The following is a 17,518-nucleotide window of genomic DNA, read 5'->3' as shown; positions in this document are numbered from 1 at the left end:
GTAGACCACAGAAAGGAAACCTAGGAAAAGTAGAAGTCGTATCAAAGAAATAACAAAAACTACAATTGTGGATGGAGTCCACTGCAAAGAGAGAAAATTAGAAGTTACGTGGTGCTTCACAGGAGAAATGAGGACCTGCAGAGGCTGCTGGTGGGTAGCAACTTACTTTGCACACTGTGTGGATTTGAGGCATCTGCTGGTTGAAGCAGACAGGCAGGGTACCTCTCCCCACCCTGCATCATATGACTCCCGCCCCTGCCCCAGCATCTAGTTCTGATGCCAAGTATGGTGAACATAAACCCAAGTCATCCAAAACGCTGTAGGATACAAAGTCAGCATAACAAATGGCATGAGATGTGAGCCACAAGAGAGTCACTTTCAGTCCTCCTCCATAGCCAGGTCAGATAGCAAACTGGCAGCTAAGATCTCATTCTTCTCACAAGCAAAATATGCTTGTATCACAAGTCCTTCAGGAAAGCCCAATGCCTTTAACCTCTCTATAGCTCCCTGTTCCTGAGGTGTTACTTCAATGTAGCTGCCATCTTCTCTTTCTGCTTCTGAAGTTTCTGTGCTCTCAACTCCTCCTCCTCCTTCACTGCCAGCTTCCTCCTCTGGGGTAGTTAGCATATGAACCAAATACTCCTGGTACTGTCTAAGTTCATCTTCTAATTGAGGATTCTGTGGACATATGCGTTGTAGCACTCCTGGAAGCAAAGATGGAAAGTCCTGAATGATTTGTCTCAACTCTTGAAAATCTGGTAAATTCCGTAAGACATCCAGGGGGTGTCCTCCAGAACCCGATGTCGCAGCCGCTGCACCTGCTGCCACCCCTGAAGACTGACCAGCTCCGCTGCTACCGGCTTGAGGGGGCTCGACCTCGGCCGCACTTGCCCTGTCTCCGGGGAGTCCCATTAAAAGATACTCCACGGCTCTGTGAGGGTTGTTGGAACTGGCTCTCAGGGCTGCAAGGACGTGCTCCCGTTCGTAGCCCATGGACACGATCTCGGCGACCATTTGCTCGGAAGACGGACATGTCAGCAGCGCCCTTGCTGCCTGCTCAGACAGCTGGGCCCCAGAGGAGGGTCCCGCGATGGCGTCATCTGGTGTAGGGCTTGGAGCCCCTGGCGGGCCTGCCGACTGCCCTGCAGCTGGATGTGAGGCAGGTGCGCCAGCAGGTGCACCCGTGGAAGTGGCAGGCGCGGACGTGGCGGGCGCGGTGGGCAAGGCAGGTTCGCGCGCTGGGGCCCCAGCACCAGCCGATGCTGCGCGGGCAGGGGGCCCGGCCGTGGTGGCAGGCTGGGACTGCCGAGCTGTGGCTGTGGCTGTGGTCGCCGCCTTGGGTCTGGCCACCAGGACCGTCACAGCGTGGTGCTCGGGGATCTGACAGTCTCTGAGCACAGCGTCATCCTGCAGGACGCGGCCCGCATACAGGAGCTGCTGCCCCGCTACCGGAAAGGCCTCTCTGCCCTGCTCGGCTTCAATTTTCTCCTTGAGGGCCCTCACCGTCTGGCCGGGGTCAATGTCGATGTGGAAGGTGAGCTGCGGCCCGGCCTGGAGGGTGAGGCGCATGGCCGCGGCCTGGTCGGCTGCCCGGGCTGGGGCGCGTGCTGGCCACCGGGCGGCGGGCGGGCGTGAGGCCTGGGGGGCGGGGACCGCCGCGCTCCTCACTCTGCCTTTGGCTCTGGCTGTGGGGACCCTGCGGGTGCGGGTGCCAACGGCCCTGGCCGGCGAGCTCTGCCCGCGGTGGCCTTCTCTCGTGAGCCCTGGCCTCCGCAGCGCCCGGGCCCCTGGGCTCAAGATGGCCGCCGTGGCTCCGCCAGCCCCCCCCCCCCCAGAGAGGAGTACCCGTTGCTCCCCGCGTGACGGTGGCCGAGAGGGGCCCTCCCACGCCCGCACGTTCCTTCGCCACCCGTTCGCGGTGCACGGCCTCGCCCATCCATGCACTCGGAGCGGAGCTCCCGGCTCCTCTGTCTCGGCTGCTGGTGCTTCGCAGCGTCTTTTCCATCCCTTTGGGAGACTGCTCACCGTTCTAGAACTTTCTCCGTTCGCTAACTCTGTACTAAGCTCTTGAACATTGTATGCCTTTGTGCGCATCCATTTTCTGTTCCTGCACGTTGCTCTTTCTGCTCCTTTAAATAGCTGTGCAGTCTCTCTTGCCACCCAAGTGTAAGCTATGCTATGAAATCCCCCATGTTTCACCTCTAAAACACCAATGGGCTAATGTATGCCTCAGCCTCCATGCACTTAACAACATCCGAGGATAACTGATGTCTATTTGATATAGTTCCATTTGTTGACTTGTAAAAAGTATTTTCTCATTTTGCAGGCAGAGTGATACAGAGAGGGACAGATATATATATAGAGAGAGATTTCCGTGGTATGGCTCAGAGCCCATGTGTACAGAACAGCTGTGGCTGTGCAAGGCTGAAGTTGGAGCCAGGAACTCAACCCAGGTCTGCCTGCTGGTGGCAGGTGCGCAAGCCCTTGGGCCATCCTGGGCTTGTTTCCAGACCCATCAACTGGGAGCTGGATGACAAGCAGGGGAGCTGGGCCTCACTGCACTCTAACATGGGATGCTGGGTGAACATCTGGATTTCTCCTTTATTCCCCAAAGTCATCTTTGCTGATTAAAGAATTCGTGGTTGAGGGCCAGCCTGTTGGCACAGCAGGTGAAGCTGCTGCCTGGGATACCAGCATCCCATATGGGATTTGTGGTTTGAGGCCCTGCTTCTCCACTTCCCAATAGCCCCCAGCTAATGCAGCTAGCATAGCAGAAGTTGGCCCAATTACCAGGGCCCCTACCATCTACTTGGGTGACTAGAGTGGAGTTCCTGCCTCATGGCTTTGGCCTCTGCGGGGTTCCATTGTGGTGGGCAACTGGAGTGGAGTTCCTGCCTCATGGCTTTGGCCTCTGCCAGGTTCCATTGTGGTGAGTAACTGGAGAAGTGTCTCTGTCTCTCGCTCCTGCTCTCTCTGGTGCTCTACCTTGCAGATTTGAAGAAAACAATGGCAGTGATTTATAAAGTGCTTGAAAATGGTATTTGGAGTACATGTGCAGGAATCTAAACATTCCTGGCACTAAAATAAACATATTTTTCTAAATACTGATTTCTTTCATTGTATTTGAGAGGCAGGAGACAGGGACAGACATGTCTTCCAACTACAGGTTACTCCCTCAATGCCCACAATGGATAGGGCTGGCTCAGACTGAAGACAGCAGCTCAGAAGTCCTTTTTGGCCTCCCACATTTGTGGTAGGGGCACACGGATTGGATTGTCACCTGTGCTTCACAGCTGTGCGTTAGTATGGAGCTGGATTTGCAGCGGGGCCTGGACTTCAATCAGAGATGTCCATATGGGATTCAGACATCCCTAGAGCAGCCTAACTCATGTTCCAAGTGCCTGCCCCTGAACTCATCTTTTCAGTGCCTGTATCTCGTGGACTTTCAGAAGTAGCCTTATGCACTGTACTGCTAAGTCCTTTGTTAGATGGTGGTTTGCATTTGTTTCTGACAGTCTGTACCTTGACTTTGCTTACTTGCCTGCGTAATGGGTTTTTGCAGAGCAGATATAGATAATTTCCCATTGCAACTGATTGCTTTAAAAATTGTTGGGATGTTGCTTTTAGTGCCATGTTTAGGAGGTCTTTCCCAAATCTCCACTCTGAAACTTCTTCCTGTGATTTATTTAGAAAATATGTACTTTTATGTTCTAATTTCAATCTTTTGGCATGTTTTATTGATTTTTTTCATTTTTAAAAATTTTTTTGACAGGCAGAGTTAGACAGAGACAGAGAGAAAGGTCTTCCTTTTCCGTTGGCTCACCCCCCAAATGGCCGCCACAGCCGGTGCGCTGTGCTGATCTGAAGCCAGAAGCCAGGTGCTTCCTCCTGGTCTCCCATGCGGGTTTTGGTATGTTTTAAAGAAACAAGTTTGCCAGAATCCATAAAGATCTCGAAAAACTCAACAACAAGAAAACAAACAATCTGGTTAAGAAAAGGGCAAATTACTTGAACAGGCTTTTTTTCTCCAAAAGAAACCTTTTATTTAAGGAATGCAAACTTCATGCATTTCATAAGTACAACTTTAGGAATACAGTGATGTTTACCACCATACCCGCCCTCCCACCCACACTCCTGCCCCTTCTCCTCCTCTCTCTCCCATTCTCTGTCCCATTCTCCACTAAGATACATTTTTTATTAACTTTATACACAGAAGACCAACTCTCTTTTAAGTAAAGAGTTCCAAAATTTGCACAAGGAGGCCGGTGTCATGGCTCACTAGGCTAATACTCTGCCTGCGGCGCTGGCACTCTCGGTTCTAGTCCCGGTTGGGGTGCCGGTTCTGTCCTGGTTGCTCCTCTTCCAGTCCAGCTCTCTGCTGTGGTCCGGGAAGGCAGTGGAGGATGGCCCAAGTGCTTGGGCCCTGCACCCGCATGGGAGACCAGGAGGAAGCACCTGGCTCCTGGCTTCAGATTGGCGCAGCGCGCTGGCCACAGCGGCCATTTGGGGGGGTGAACCAACGGCAAAAAGGAAGACCTTTTTCTCTGTCTCTCTCTCTCACTGTCTAACTCTGCCTGTCAAAAAAAAATTTGCACAAGGAAAGGACAACCAAAGAAACCATTCCTCATCGGTGGAGACAAGTAATGTTCAAGTTGTTGCATTTTGAAGTTAATTTCACTTTTTTTTTAGAAACTTAATTAACTTTAAAGAAGCACCCAAGAATGACACATCTTTTGCAAGCATTTAGGCATAATTATAATACAGCTCTATGAGGACAGAGGTCCTACATGGGAGCTAGAGTGCACAGAAACTCCTGTTGTACATTTAGCAGTAAGAACTTTATATATGTCGTCAGTGATCACCCAAGGCTCTTGACAGGAGCTGCCTAGGCTGTGGGAGCCTTTTTAACCCACAAACTGTATCAGTATTTAGATAAGACCATAAGTAAATTGGAAGTTTTCTCCTCCCTTCAGAGAAAAGTACCTCCTTCTTTGAAGACCTCTTCTTTCCACTGGGGACCCAACCACCGAGGTCCTTCATGTAGGACACTTTTTGCCACAGTGTCTTGGCTTTCCATGTGAACAGGCATTTTTCAAAAGAAATTCAGGCCGGCGCCGCGGCTCAACAGGCTAATCCTCTGTTTTGCGGCGCCGGCACACCGGGTTCTAGTCCCAGTTGGGGCGCCAGATTCTGTCCCGGTTGCTCCTCTTCCAGGCCAGCTCTCTGCTGTGGCCAGGGAGTGCAGTGGAGGATGGCCCAAGTGCTTGGGCCCTGCACCCCATGGGAGACCAGGAGAAGCACCTGGCTCCTGCCATCAGATCAGTGCGGTGCACCAGCTGCAGCGCACGGGCTGTGGCGGCCATTGGAGGGTGAACCAATGGCAAAAGGAAGACCTTTCTCTCTGTCTCTCTCTCTCACTGTCCACTCTGCCTGTCAAAAAAAAAAAAAAAGAAAGAAATTCAAATGGTCAACAGACACATGAAAAAATTTCAGGTCACTATCCCTCTAAACAAAACCACAATGAAGTTTCACCTCACCCTGGTTAGAATGTCTTTCATGCAGAAATCAACACAACAAACAACAAATGTTGGCCAAGATGTGGGGGAAGAGGTACCCTAATCCATTGTTGATGGGAATGTAAACAGGTATAGCCACTGTGGCAGCCAGTATGGAGATACCTCAGAATTCTGAATGTAGACCTACCATATGACCCTGCCACCCCACTCCTGGGAATTTAGGCAAAGGAAATGAAATCAGCATATGAAAGAGTTACCTGTACTCGCATATTTATTGCAGCTCAATTTGCAATAGGTAAGATAGGAAATCAACACAGATGTCCATCAACTGAAGACTGGATATTAAGAAATGATGGGATATTAAGAAATGATAGCAACAGATATGGCTTGGCATGATGGAGCGGTAGCCAAAGACGGGTAATCACTGGTGAGTGCCCCTAGCAACCTAAGACAGAACTTGGGACATGCTTCCCAATGTTTCGATGATAGGTAAGCAGGTGGCGCATCGCTGGGAACCTAAGACAGGCACGACTTTGTGCCTTAAATAACAAAAAAGGGGGAGCTGTGGGGAACCGCAGGCTGGCCACCTGTGGGAACCTCCTCATTTTTGTATCCACATAACTTGCAGCAATTGGTCGACCACAAGTCCTATGAAAACAACCAGGTGAAACAGTTGAAACAGAATGGACTCTGCATAAACAACTGGGAGGAACCAGGTGAAACAGATGAAACAGGATGGACTCTGCATAAACTAGGAGGAACCAGGTGAAACAGATGAGCTTTTGACCTGAGGCTATACGTGCCCTTTCATCGGATTGGACGATATTAGCATAAACTGCACATGAAGAGAACCGCTATTGGCTGTGGAGCACATGCTCCACGGGACTTGGGATATAAAGGAACATTGGGATCTGGGCGAGGGGCCGCCCCTCCTCCTCCTTTCTCCTCTCCCCTTGCCCTTTCCTTCTGTCTCCACGAATAAAGTTCCTTGAGAACCGAAAAAAAAAAAAGAAATGATGGGGGCTGGCACTGTTGTGCAGCAGGTTAACGCCCTGGCCTGGAGGGCCGGCATCCCATATGGGCACCAGTTCGAGACCCGGCTGCTCCACTTCCAATCCAGCTCTCTGCTATGGCCTGTGAAAGCAGTAGAAAATGGCCCACGTCCTTAGGCCCCTGCACCCACGTGGGAGACCAAGAAGAAATGCCTGACTCCTGGCTTTGGATCAGCACAGCTCTGGCCGCTGCAGCTGGTTTGGGAATCATCGGATAGAAGATCTCTCTCTCTCTCTCTCTCTCTCTCCCTCTCCCTCTCCCTCTCCCTCTCCTCTCTCTGTGTAACTCTGATTTTCAAATAAATAAATAAAATATTTTAAAAAAAGAAATTATGGTAAATGTACACCATGGAATACTGCACAGCAGTAAAAAAAAAAAATAAAATCCTGTCGTTGGCAATAAAATGAATGCAACTGGAAACCATCATACTTAGTGAAATAAGCCAGTCCCCAAAGACAAATAACATACTACTGCCTACTCTTGTTGACAGCAACATTCACAGGAAACTTTAATGGTAATAGATACTTCTCTAATAAAGCAAAGTACTTACAGATACCATCTGAACATTGGATCAGCATTCAGTGGGTATTTTAAACAGGGAGCTGTTTGACTTATACTATGCTCCCAATCACATTTCTGGGCATGAAAGTGCAAGAGAGAAGGGGAGGGAATGCTGTTCTTGTGCATGGGCCTCAAAGGTGATAAATTCACAGTGGGACACGTCCACAGCAAACATGCAAGTGTGGTTTTAAAACTTGATTGCGGTGCCAGTGCTGTGGCATTGTAGGCTATGCCTCTGCCTGCGGGGCCAGCATGTCATGAGGGCACGGTTTGAGTCCCAGCTGCTCCTCTAAAAATCCAGCTCTCTGCTCATGGCCTGAGAAAGAAGTGGAAGATGACTCATGTGCTTGTGCACCTCCACCCATGTGGGACAGCCATAGGAACAGCCTGGCTCCTGGCCTCTGATCATTTCAGCTCTGGACATTGTGGCCATCTGGGGAGTGAACCAGTTGTTGGAAGACCTTCTCCTCTTAATTCCCACTCTCTGTCTGTAACTACAGCTTTCAAATAAATGAGTAAAAACATTTAAAAACCTTATTGTTATCAACTGTTGAGTACACAGATATGTGACACGTGCCATTTTCCCTGAAAGGAAACCAAAGAAAACCAAGTGTAACAGCAACATCATTATGCCTATACTGTTACAGTTACTTGAAGTAGGTTACACGGGTCTCACATTCATTCCAATGATAAAGAACGTTTAAAATAACATTACGTACTGTCATATGAAGAACAGATTCCCTTTCCCCCATTCCCTTTGTCCCATTCTAAGGGCCCCTGCCACAGTCGTTGGCTCCCTATGAGGATTTTCTTTTGCTCCCCTGCGACCACCCCATTGAATTGGTCTGTCTGTTATTCTATCGTCTGAGCTCTTTCTTTTGCTTTCTGGTTGTTGCTTACTTTCGCCCCTCACTATTGGCCAGACACCGAGTAAGGACCCCAGGCCTAAGCTCTTACAGGCTTTACATGGCCTTAAACTAAAAAAGGAAGGAAACTGAAAAGTTTGGGGAAACTGCTGCGGGCATGTGTCCCTGGCTTGAGGCAGTAGACATTTATGATCCCTTCGACGGGGATAAGATCTTACAAGCCACCCAACAGTGGGGGGTGGACACCAACATACCTGTCCCCCTCCAGTTTTACCCTATAGTTACTGCCATCTTGCAATGCTTAGCGCCCCCTACTGCCGTTTTCCTGACATCCACGCCTTGGGCAGACCTCCGTGTTCTGCCTCAGATTCTGCAAGATCTACGGAGTTTGATCAGTGAGCTCCTCCTTCCCCAACTCTGACAGTGATTCTGACTCGGAACCTCCCCACCAGACCAAAGATTAAAAACACAGGGGCTGCAGGCCAGATAGGGGACCAAACGGGAGGGGCCACCTTGGCTTCTGCTCCCTCCCTCCCCTGAGTCTCCCCTCCCACCTATTCTTGGCCCCTGTTAACTTGGCCATCAGTTCCTCCTCCTGGGGCATAGGGAGAGCCTCCTCCTTTTGGTACCTGACCCCCTCCCTTGTTTTCAAAAGGCTTGCCTCCAAGCCCCACCTCCTACAGATAAACAGGTTCGGGTCCTGCTGGGCCAGCCCAAACCACAAGCTCCTGCCTGGCCAGAGGTTCCACCTCCCCTTCGAGGTGCGCACCTGCTGCACCCTTGACCCTGCCACTCGGGTTCCTTGAGGCTGTTTTCCTCCTGGAGCAGCTTCTGCTGCATCCCCGCCTTGGGGCTCTGACTCCTGGGCACTTTTCAGCCCACTGCCCCCTCCCTCCCTGGCATGGGGATCTGCACTTCTCCCTCAGGTAAGCTCACTGAGGCCTTCCTCTTCAATGTTCTGCCAACCTCTCAATGCCCCCAGGAGTGGAATGGCCACTGTCATTCCACACTCAAGGATTTGCGTGAGGAGTACATAAAATGGTCCTCGTTCCCCCTACACTGAACAACTATTGGAGACCATAGCCATTGGCCTTAACTGCCCCCGAGACTGGAAGGACCTCTCTGGAGCCCGTGGACTTTCTAAAATGGAGGGCTATTTACAAAGATGAATGTGAACAGCAAGGGGCCTGCTCTTCCAAAGCAGGAGCCCCGTCATCTCAAGGGGAACCATCCTGCCACCCCAATGCTGGACGATCCAATCAAATAGGAATAGATGCCCCTAGGGCTTACTGGACCATTCCTCTGGAGTCACAGATCAAGCCTCGCATACATGTTTGGTTTAATGGTAAGGTCTTCAGGGTGTAGCTGACTCAGGTGTAGGTGTCACCATAATGAGAGACAAGGAAGTTCCCTCAGAGTGGGAAACTATCCAAGACCCTGATGTGTGAGTGGTGGCAGTACTTTCTCCCCGTTGTCAGCTAAAACACCCTATTGTTTGGAGAGACCCAGAGGGACAAAGGGCCATGTGCAGTCGCTGATAACTAGAGGCTTGGGTAGTAATTTGGTCGCAACCTGCTTAGTAGCATGGGAGCTATGCTAACTACTGATAAGTTTTGTCTGGAAGACCTTCTACAAACAGGCCATGAGTCCCCCAAATTCAATAATCACCCCCCCAATTCTAGGGGCCACTGTTCATGCCATCCCCCATCAAATTACAATGGACTCATGATACTCCCATGTGGGCAGAACAGTGGCCCCTGCTTCAACAAAAGCTAAGCCATCTAACTGCTTTGGCTCAACAACAGTTAGACTTGGGTCATATAGAACCCCCAACTAGCCCTTACAATATTCCCATCTTTGTCATCCACAAAAAATCCACGTCTTCCATCTGGCTCCTCCATGATTTGAGGGCTGTCAATACTCACATGACAAAAATGGGCACCACAAAGCTTGGACTCCCCATAACTACTGTGCTTCCCACTGGTTGTGTCTTTCGCATTCTGGATATGAGAGACTGCTTTTTCGTATCCCCCTTCAACTTGAGGATAGGGAGCATTTTGCCTTCACAGTATCTGTGCCCAGTAACACAGTCCCAGGGCAAAGGTTTCAGTGAATAGTCTTGCCACAAGGCATGAAAACAGCTTGTCCATTTGCCAAATTTATGTTTTTAAGGCTCACCTTTATTTGTCATTACTGGCTTAAATATCATCCACTACATGGATCACTTCTGCTGGTTCTAGGAGCTTTCCCTCAAGCTGTACAAAACCTCCAAGCCATAGACCTTGTCGTAGTCCCAGAACTCTTCCTTTTCACCTCCTGCGCACTGAGATGCTTCCCTACACTGTTCACCCTGTTCCACCCCGCATTTTTATCTCAAAAAAAGCTACCTTAAACGAATTACAGGTCCAGTTGGAACACATAAATTGCATTCGTCCTTGGCTAAAGTTAACAACTTACCCCCCATTTTACGTGTCTATGCAGGGACCCTGATCCCACCTCCCCTAGAGAGCTTACTGAGGAAGCTGAGTGTGCCCTCAGCCTAGTTAACCAATCCCTTGCTTCCTACAGCTTTATAGTTGGGATCCACAAAAAGAACTCTGGGCCATTGTTCTGGGCTCTGCTAGGACATCCACAGGCATGCTGTAGCCTCCTGATAATGTCTTGGTTGGGCCCATCTGTCCCCCAAAGCCATGTCAAAGCTCCAGTCTTCTCTTTATAGGCTTTCTTCTCTTATTATAAAATTACGATTGTACTGTTGGACAGTTTGGCTGTAAGCCCGATCACCTGGTTATCCCGCTTCTTAAGTCGTCGCTGGATTTTGCTCTCCTCAGTGATGCTTCCCTTATGACTGCCTTGGCTGGCTATACTGACCGGATAGGTAGTCACATGCCCTCAAGCAAACTTCTCCAAGTAATGCACCTGCTGCCCCTTTCTGTTCCTTCTGTTATCTCCTCTAAACCCAATCCTCAAGCCCCGCTTGTTTTTACAGACACTAGCATTTCTGAAACCATCACTACTGTCAAATTTATCCCCAAGCAACAATCGACTCAGTTTGTCTGCTCCTGCCTTGCAGGATCCCCACAGTTTCTAGAGCTCCTTGCTATCTATCATGCTCTATGCCTGACTCCTGGGTCCTGCAACTTTTTCACTGACAGCATATATTGCACTCAACTCCTCCCCCAACTCCCTCATGCCTACTGTACATTGGCTCTCTCTTCCTCTTTAGACACCCTTCTTGCCTCACTACAACACCTACTGGAAGCCCGCACATCTCCACTCTTTGTTCAATACATCACAGCGCACTCTAGTCTGCCCAGTCCTTTATCTTCCCGTTAATATACAGGTTGATATGCTGACCTGCCCCAGTGTGCTCACCGCCGAGTGCACTGCAAGAGATCCTCACTCTCAGTTTCATCAATCAGCCCACTCCCTTGCTGCTTTGTTCTCTGACCTACCCATCCAACAGTGCAAACACATAGTCTGTCAATTGTGCTAGGTGTGCCCCATTTTGGCCTTTTGCACCACTACAACCAATGGGGGCTAATCCTTGGGGCCTTAAGGCCAATGCTCTGTGGCAAATGGATGTTACTCACTTCCCTTCCTTTGGCAAACAAAAGTTCCTCCATGTAACGATGGACACTTATTCGGGGTTTATAATGGAAACTCCTTCCACAGGTGAAAACACCCTTAAGTATATTGCTCACCTCCTGTCCTGCTTTCTTATTATGGGACACCCACTTTCCACAAAAACTGATAAGGACCCTGCTTACACATTTGCCTCTTTTTGCATTAAGTATGCCACTGGTCATATCATGGGCATACCCTATAACCCCAGGGCCAAGGCACTGTAGAAAGAGAACATCAGAACCTTAAGACTATGATTGAAAAACATAGGGAAGACTACAGTACCTACCATGAGCATGGTAATTTTGTGCTTTTCACCTTAAATTTCTTAGAAGTCTTACCCTCTGGAGAGCCACCAGCAGTAAGATACTGGAGACCCCTTATGAGCCAAATCCAACTGCCTCTGGTTAGATGGAGGGACCTGACCACCCAACAAAGGAAGGGGCCTGATCCCCTCATAACAATGGGAAGAGGCTTCACTTGTGTCTTTCCAGAGATCGTTCCACAGTCTATGTGGATACCAGCCCAAAATGTCAAACCCTGGACCTCAGTCTCTGCAAACCAACCCTCCGACAAGCCAGCTTCAGTGCCTTTCCGCTAAACGAGCCGCTGATGAAGAGACACTGGAAGTGGATGTGGCCTGCCCCCTCTCAACATCAGGTAACATGGGGAGAACTCAGGGGTCTGGTGGACCAAGTTCAATGCCTGTCTCCAACCCCCAATACAACGTGCTTGTTGCTGGGGTTGCTGAACTGTGCAACAATGAAGTCAAACTCTCAGGCTGCCTGTGACCAGGCTGGGTCCCAAGACGGCCCCAGCGATTTGACTTCCTGCCCAAATACACAGTAACTGGACAGGACCCTGGAAGCAGCCAATCAAGGATGCCATCAGGCACCTGGTACAGTGGACTGAGAGCCCTTGGACTGATCAACACTGCTGGTATATTCACTGTCACTACAGTGCAGCTGTCACCAGTTTCCCTCATCCAACCATGCGTCCCCAGCATGTTCACTTCACAGCTGTTTGTATCACCAATGTGCCCACCTTAGAATGGGAAACTTGATATCGTTACTTGTCAGCCTGTATCAGGGGCCCTCGGGATGGGGTATTTCTCAGGCACTCTTCAATTTAACCCAAAACCTAATGCCACCCACATTGTATCCTGGCGGTTACCACGTTTACATAGGGAATGGTTGGTTACTGGTAGGGACTCATGAAATTTTGGTTCCATCCCTATGCATTGATGACTACAGTAGTGGTCATCGTGGGTTGCAGTGTACTGATCTATTTTTTCCATGCCACACTAAGCTGAGTCCCGTCTGCCGAGCAAAAGGCTGCTCCACTGGCAAAGATTTTGGCCATCAAGATAGTCTGGCCTAAAACAGAGGGGGGACATATGGGTGATCCTGTGCCTGGCTGGGAGACTGCCTGCCTGGCCCATGCAGAAGCTTAAGAGGGCATGGCATAGCATGCCTCCTGGGAAAGACCGTGGTCAGGGCTCAGCACACTGAGACCCACACATGACCTGACTGCTGTTAGGCAGCAGAGACCCCAGGCACATTTCCCCCACTCCACTTCCTGTTGAGGGGCCTTGTGCTTGTCAACTAGGTAAACAGCTCCCAAGTGTGGCCTAGCCACATAAGACCACCTGGAAGACTATGTAAACCACGTGAGCTTCAAGCTGATTGGAGACAGGTAGAAGCACTAGTATTGCCTTTATCCTCTAGAATTAGTGTTGCTACCCTGAACTAGCTACTGTATTTTGCCTGCCCTATAAAAGCCTGTGGCTAACTGTTAATAAACAGCCATGCTCACTGAAACAGTCTCTGGTGCTTCTTGTTGAAGAATGCCATCCCCCCACCATCCTGACAGTGTGGGCCTTGCAGGACAAGCCCACACAGGGGCCAAAGGACTTGAGCCATCTTATACTCCTTTCCCAGGTCATGGCAGAGAGCTAGATCACAAGTGGAGCAGCTGGGACTCAAAGCAGAGCCCATATGGGATGCTGGCACTGCAGGTGTTGGCTTTATCCACTACACCACAGCGCCAGCCCCGAGATCTTTTAAAATAAATTTACGTATTCTCACATGAAGAACTGGTTCCTTTCCCTCCTCCCCTACCCCACATATGTCACAGGAAAGCATGAGGTTCCTTATATAGTAATTTCACACCTATGTGAAGCAGCAACAACCATCAATAGTCAGTCATTTCTGCTTGCAGGTGCTCCAACATTGTTGGTAATTTCATGAAGGCATTCCCTAGTTGCCATGAAATGGACCATAAATTCTAGGGAGTGGGGCAAGTACTCTGGCAAAGCAAATAACTCAACTGCCTGTAGTTCCAGCATCCCATACTGGTGCTGGTTCTAGGGCTGGTTGCTCCATTTCCTAGCCAGCTCTCTGCTATGGCATAGGAAAGTAGCGGAAGATGGCCCAAGACTTTGGGCACCTACATGCATGTAGGAAACCTGTGAGAAGCTCCAGGCTCCAGGCTTTGGATCAGCCCAGCTCTAGTTGTTGTGGCCATTTGGAGAGTGAATCGGCAGACTGAAGACTTCTCTCTCTGGGAAAGTAGCAGAAGATGGCCCAAGACCTTGGGCACCTACATGCATGTAGGAAACCCATGAGAAGCTCCAGGCTCCAGGCTTTGGATCGGCCCAGCTCTAGTTGTTGCGACCATTTGGAGAGTGAATCGACAGATTGAAGACTTTCTCTCTGTCCCTCCCTCCCTCCCTCTCTCTGCCTCCCTGTAATTCTGCCTTTCAAATATGTAAATAAAATTAAAAAAAAATTTCTATGGAGCAAACACTGTTTCCAAAACCAACTGAAATAAAGAAATAGAAAGCAAGGCATTACCCTGGCTATAGTCTGGATACAGTGGTGGAATGTAGTCTACTGAAAACAGGGAAAGCTAATAAAAGTAACATTGTTTTATCAAGGACCAATAAAAAACAGCCAGGGTATCTCTCCCAGCTCTGCATCATCATGACTCCTGCACCAGCCCCAACATATGGTACCAGATGCCGAGTGTGGTGGGTAGGAGACCAAGTCATCCCAGACGTTGTAGTAGACAAAAACATAATGCATCGGTGGGAAGTGTGAGCCAGAGGATAGTCACTTTCAGTCCTCCTCCGAGGCCAGCTCAGAGAGAATACTGGCAGCTAAGACCAAGTTCTTGTCACAAGCAAAATATACTTGTATCACAAGTCCTTCAGGAAACCCGATTGCCTTTAACTTTTCTATAGCTGCATGTTCCTGAGGTGTTACTTCAACATAGCTAGAATCCTTTGATGATCCTGTGGTCCCCACACTGCCACCTCCACCTCCTCCTTCTTCATCACCAGCTTCTTCCACTGGGGCAGTTAGCATGTGAACCAAATAATCTTGGAATTGTCTAAATTGCCTACGTAATAGAGGATCCTGTGGACATATGCGTTGCAGCACTCCTGGAAGCAAAGACGGAAAGTGCTGAATGATTTGTCTCAACACTTGAAACTCTGGTGCATTCCGTAAGACATCCAGGGGGTGTCCTCCAGAACCCGATGTCGCAGCCGCTGCACCTGCCGCCACCCCTGAAGACCGACCAGCTCTGCGGCTACCGGCATGAGAGGGCTCGATCTCGGTCGCACTTGCCCTGTCTCCGGGGAGTCCCATTAAAAGATACTCCACGGCTCTGTGAGGGTTGTTGGAACTGGCTCTCAGGGCTGCAAGGACGTGCTCCTGTTCGTAGCCCATGGACACGATCTCGGCGACCATTTGCTCGGAAGACGGACGTGTCAGCAGCGCCCTTGCTGCCTGCTCAGACAGCTGGGCCCCAGAGGAGGGTCCCGCGATGGCATCATCTGGTGTAGGGCTTGGAGCCCCTGGCGGGCCTGCCGACTGCCCTGCAGCTGGATGTGACGCAGGTGCGCCAGCAGGTGCAGGCCGAGTTGACGCTGTACTGAATGCTGACACGGAGGCAGGTGCACCCGAGGAAGTGGCAGGCGCGCACGTGGCACACGTGGACGTGGCAGGCGCAGACGTGGAACGCATGGAAGAGGCAGGCGAGGACGTGCCACGCGTGGAAGTGGCAGGCGCGGACGTGGCACGCGGAGATGTGGCGGGCAAGGCAGGTTCGCGCGCTGGGGCCCCAGCACCAGCCGATGCTGCACGGGCAGGGGGCCTGGCTGTGGTGGCAGGCTGGGACTGCCGAGCTGTGGCTGTGGCTGTGGTCGCCGCCTTGGGTCTGGCCACCAGGACCGTCACAGCGTGGTGCTCGGGGATCTGACAGTCTCTGAGCACAGCGTCATCCTGCAGGACGCGGCCCGCATACAGGAGCTGCTGCCCCGCTACCGGAAAGGCCTCTCTGCCCTGCTCAGCTTCAATTTTCTCCTTGAGGGCCCTCACCGTCTGGCCGGGGTCAATGTCGATGTGGAAGGTGAGCTGCGGCCCGGCCTGGAGGGTGAGGCGCATGGCGCCGCCGCGCAGGGCCGCGGCCTGGTCGGCTGCCCGGGCTGGGGCGCGTGCTGGCCGCCGGGCGGGCGGACAGGCGGGCGGGCGTGAGGCCTGGGGGGCGGGGACCGCCGCACTCCTCACTCTGCCTCTGGCTCTGGCTCTGGGGACTCTGCGGGTGCGGGTGCCAACGGCCCTGGCCGGCGAGCTCTGCCCGCGGTGGCCTTCTCTCGTGAGCCCTGGCCTCCGCAGCGCCCGGGCCCCTGGGCTCAAGATGGCCGCCGTGGCTCCGCCACCCCCCCCCCCCAGGGAGGAGTACCCGTTGCTCCCCGCGTGACGGTGGCCGAGAGGGGCCCTCCCACGCCCGCACGTTCCTTCGCCACCCGTTCGCGGTGCACGGCCTCGCCCGTCCATGCACTCGGAGCGGAGCTCCCGGCTCCTCTGTCTCGGCTTCTGGTGCTTCGCAGCGTCTTTTCCATCCCTTTGGGAGACTGCTCACCGTTCTAGAACTTTCTCCGTTCGCTAACTCTGTACTAAGCTCTTGAACATTGTATGCCTTTGTGCGCATCCATTTTCTGTTCCTGCACGTTGCTCTTTCTGCTCCTTTAAATAGCTGTGCAGTCTCTCTTGCCACCCAAGTGTAAGCTATGCTATGAAATCCCCCATGTTTCACCTCTAAAACACCAATGGGCTAATGTATGCCTCAGCCTCCATGCACTTAACAACATCCGAGGATAACTGATGTCTATTTGATATAGTTCCATTTGTTGACTTGTAAAAAGTATTGTCTCATTTTGCAGGCAGAGTGATACAGAGAGGGACAGATATATATATATATAGAGAGAGATTTCCGTGGTATGGCTCCGAGCCCATGTGTACAGAACAGCTGTGGCTGTGCAAGGCTGAATTTGGAGCCAGGAACTCAACCCAGGTCTGCCTGCTGGTGGCAGATGCGCAAGCCCTTGGGCCATCCTGGGCTGGTTTCCAGACCCATCAACTGGGAGCTGGATGACAAGCAGGGGAGCTGGGCCTCACTGCACTCTAACAGGGGATGCTGGCTCCCTTAGTGGTTTGCAAACCCACTACAATGGTCCCTTGATATTCTGATTGCATTGACCTATAGAAACTGTACATATTCATGGATACAATGTAACTTTTTATTTATTTATTTGAAAGTCAGAGCTCCATAGAGAGGGAAGGAGAGGCAGAGGCAGAGTAAGGAGAGAGAGAGAGATCCTCTGTCCTCTGCTCCACTCTCCACTTGGCAGCAGTGGCCACAACTGTGCTGATCAGAAGCCATGAGTCAGGAGCTTCTTGCAGGTCTCACACACAGATGCAGGTGCCCAAGGACATGGGCCATCTTCCACTGCTTTCCCATGGCATAGCAGAGAACTGGATCGGAAGTGGAGCAGCCGGGACCCTAACCAGCGCCAATATGGGATGCTGGCACTGCAGGCGGCAGCTAAAC

At 51.1% G+C, this 17,518-nt stretch overlaps 2 protein-coding genes across 2 annotated transcripts; both read right to left on the bottom strand.

Annotated features, from left to right (window-relative positions):
- Positions 1 to 378: 378 nt before the first annotated feature.
- Positions 379 to 1,569, bottom strand: LOC133752811 (UV excision repair protein RAD23 homolog B-like). Its single transcript, XM_062183117.1, has one exon. It carries the CDS (start codon positions 1,567 to 1,569, stop codon positions 379 to 381), a length of 1,191 nt encoding a protein of 396 aa, XP_062039101.1.
- A 13,170-nt stretch (positions 1,570 to 14,739) lies between these two features.
- Positions 14,740 to 16,464, bottom strand: LOC133752810 (UV excision repair protein RAD23 homolog B-like). The gene has a single exon (XM_062183116.1). It carries the CDS (start codon positions 16,462 to 16,464, stop codon positions 14,740 to 14,742), a length of 1,725 nt encoding a protein of 574 aa, XP_062039100.1.
- Positions 16,465 to 17,518: the final 1,054 nt, after the last annotated feature.

Source organism: Lepus europaeus, chromosome X (genome assembly GCF_033115175.1).
Source record: "Lepus europaeus isolate LE1 chromosome X, mLepTim1.pri, whole genome shotgun sequence".
Classification (NCBI taxonomy): Eukaryota; Metazoa; Chordata; class Mammalia; order Lagomorpha; family Leporidae; genus Lepus; species Lepus europaeus.
The sequence above is the reverse complement of the archived record's forward strand: the minus strand, read 5'-3'. Positions and strand labels throughout refer to the sequence as shown.

Bases quoted from the DNA above. Each gene is read 5' to 3' on its own strand.
- LOC133752810 (XM_062183116.1), bottom strand. From the start codon at position 16,464: ATGGACGGGCGAGGCCGTGCACCGCGAACGGGTGGCGAAGGAACGTGC.
- LOC133752811 (XM_062183117.1), bottom strand. From the start codon at position 1,569: ATGCGCCTCACCCTCCAGGCCGGGCCGCAGCTCACCTTCCACATCGAC.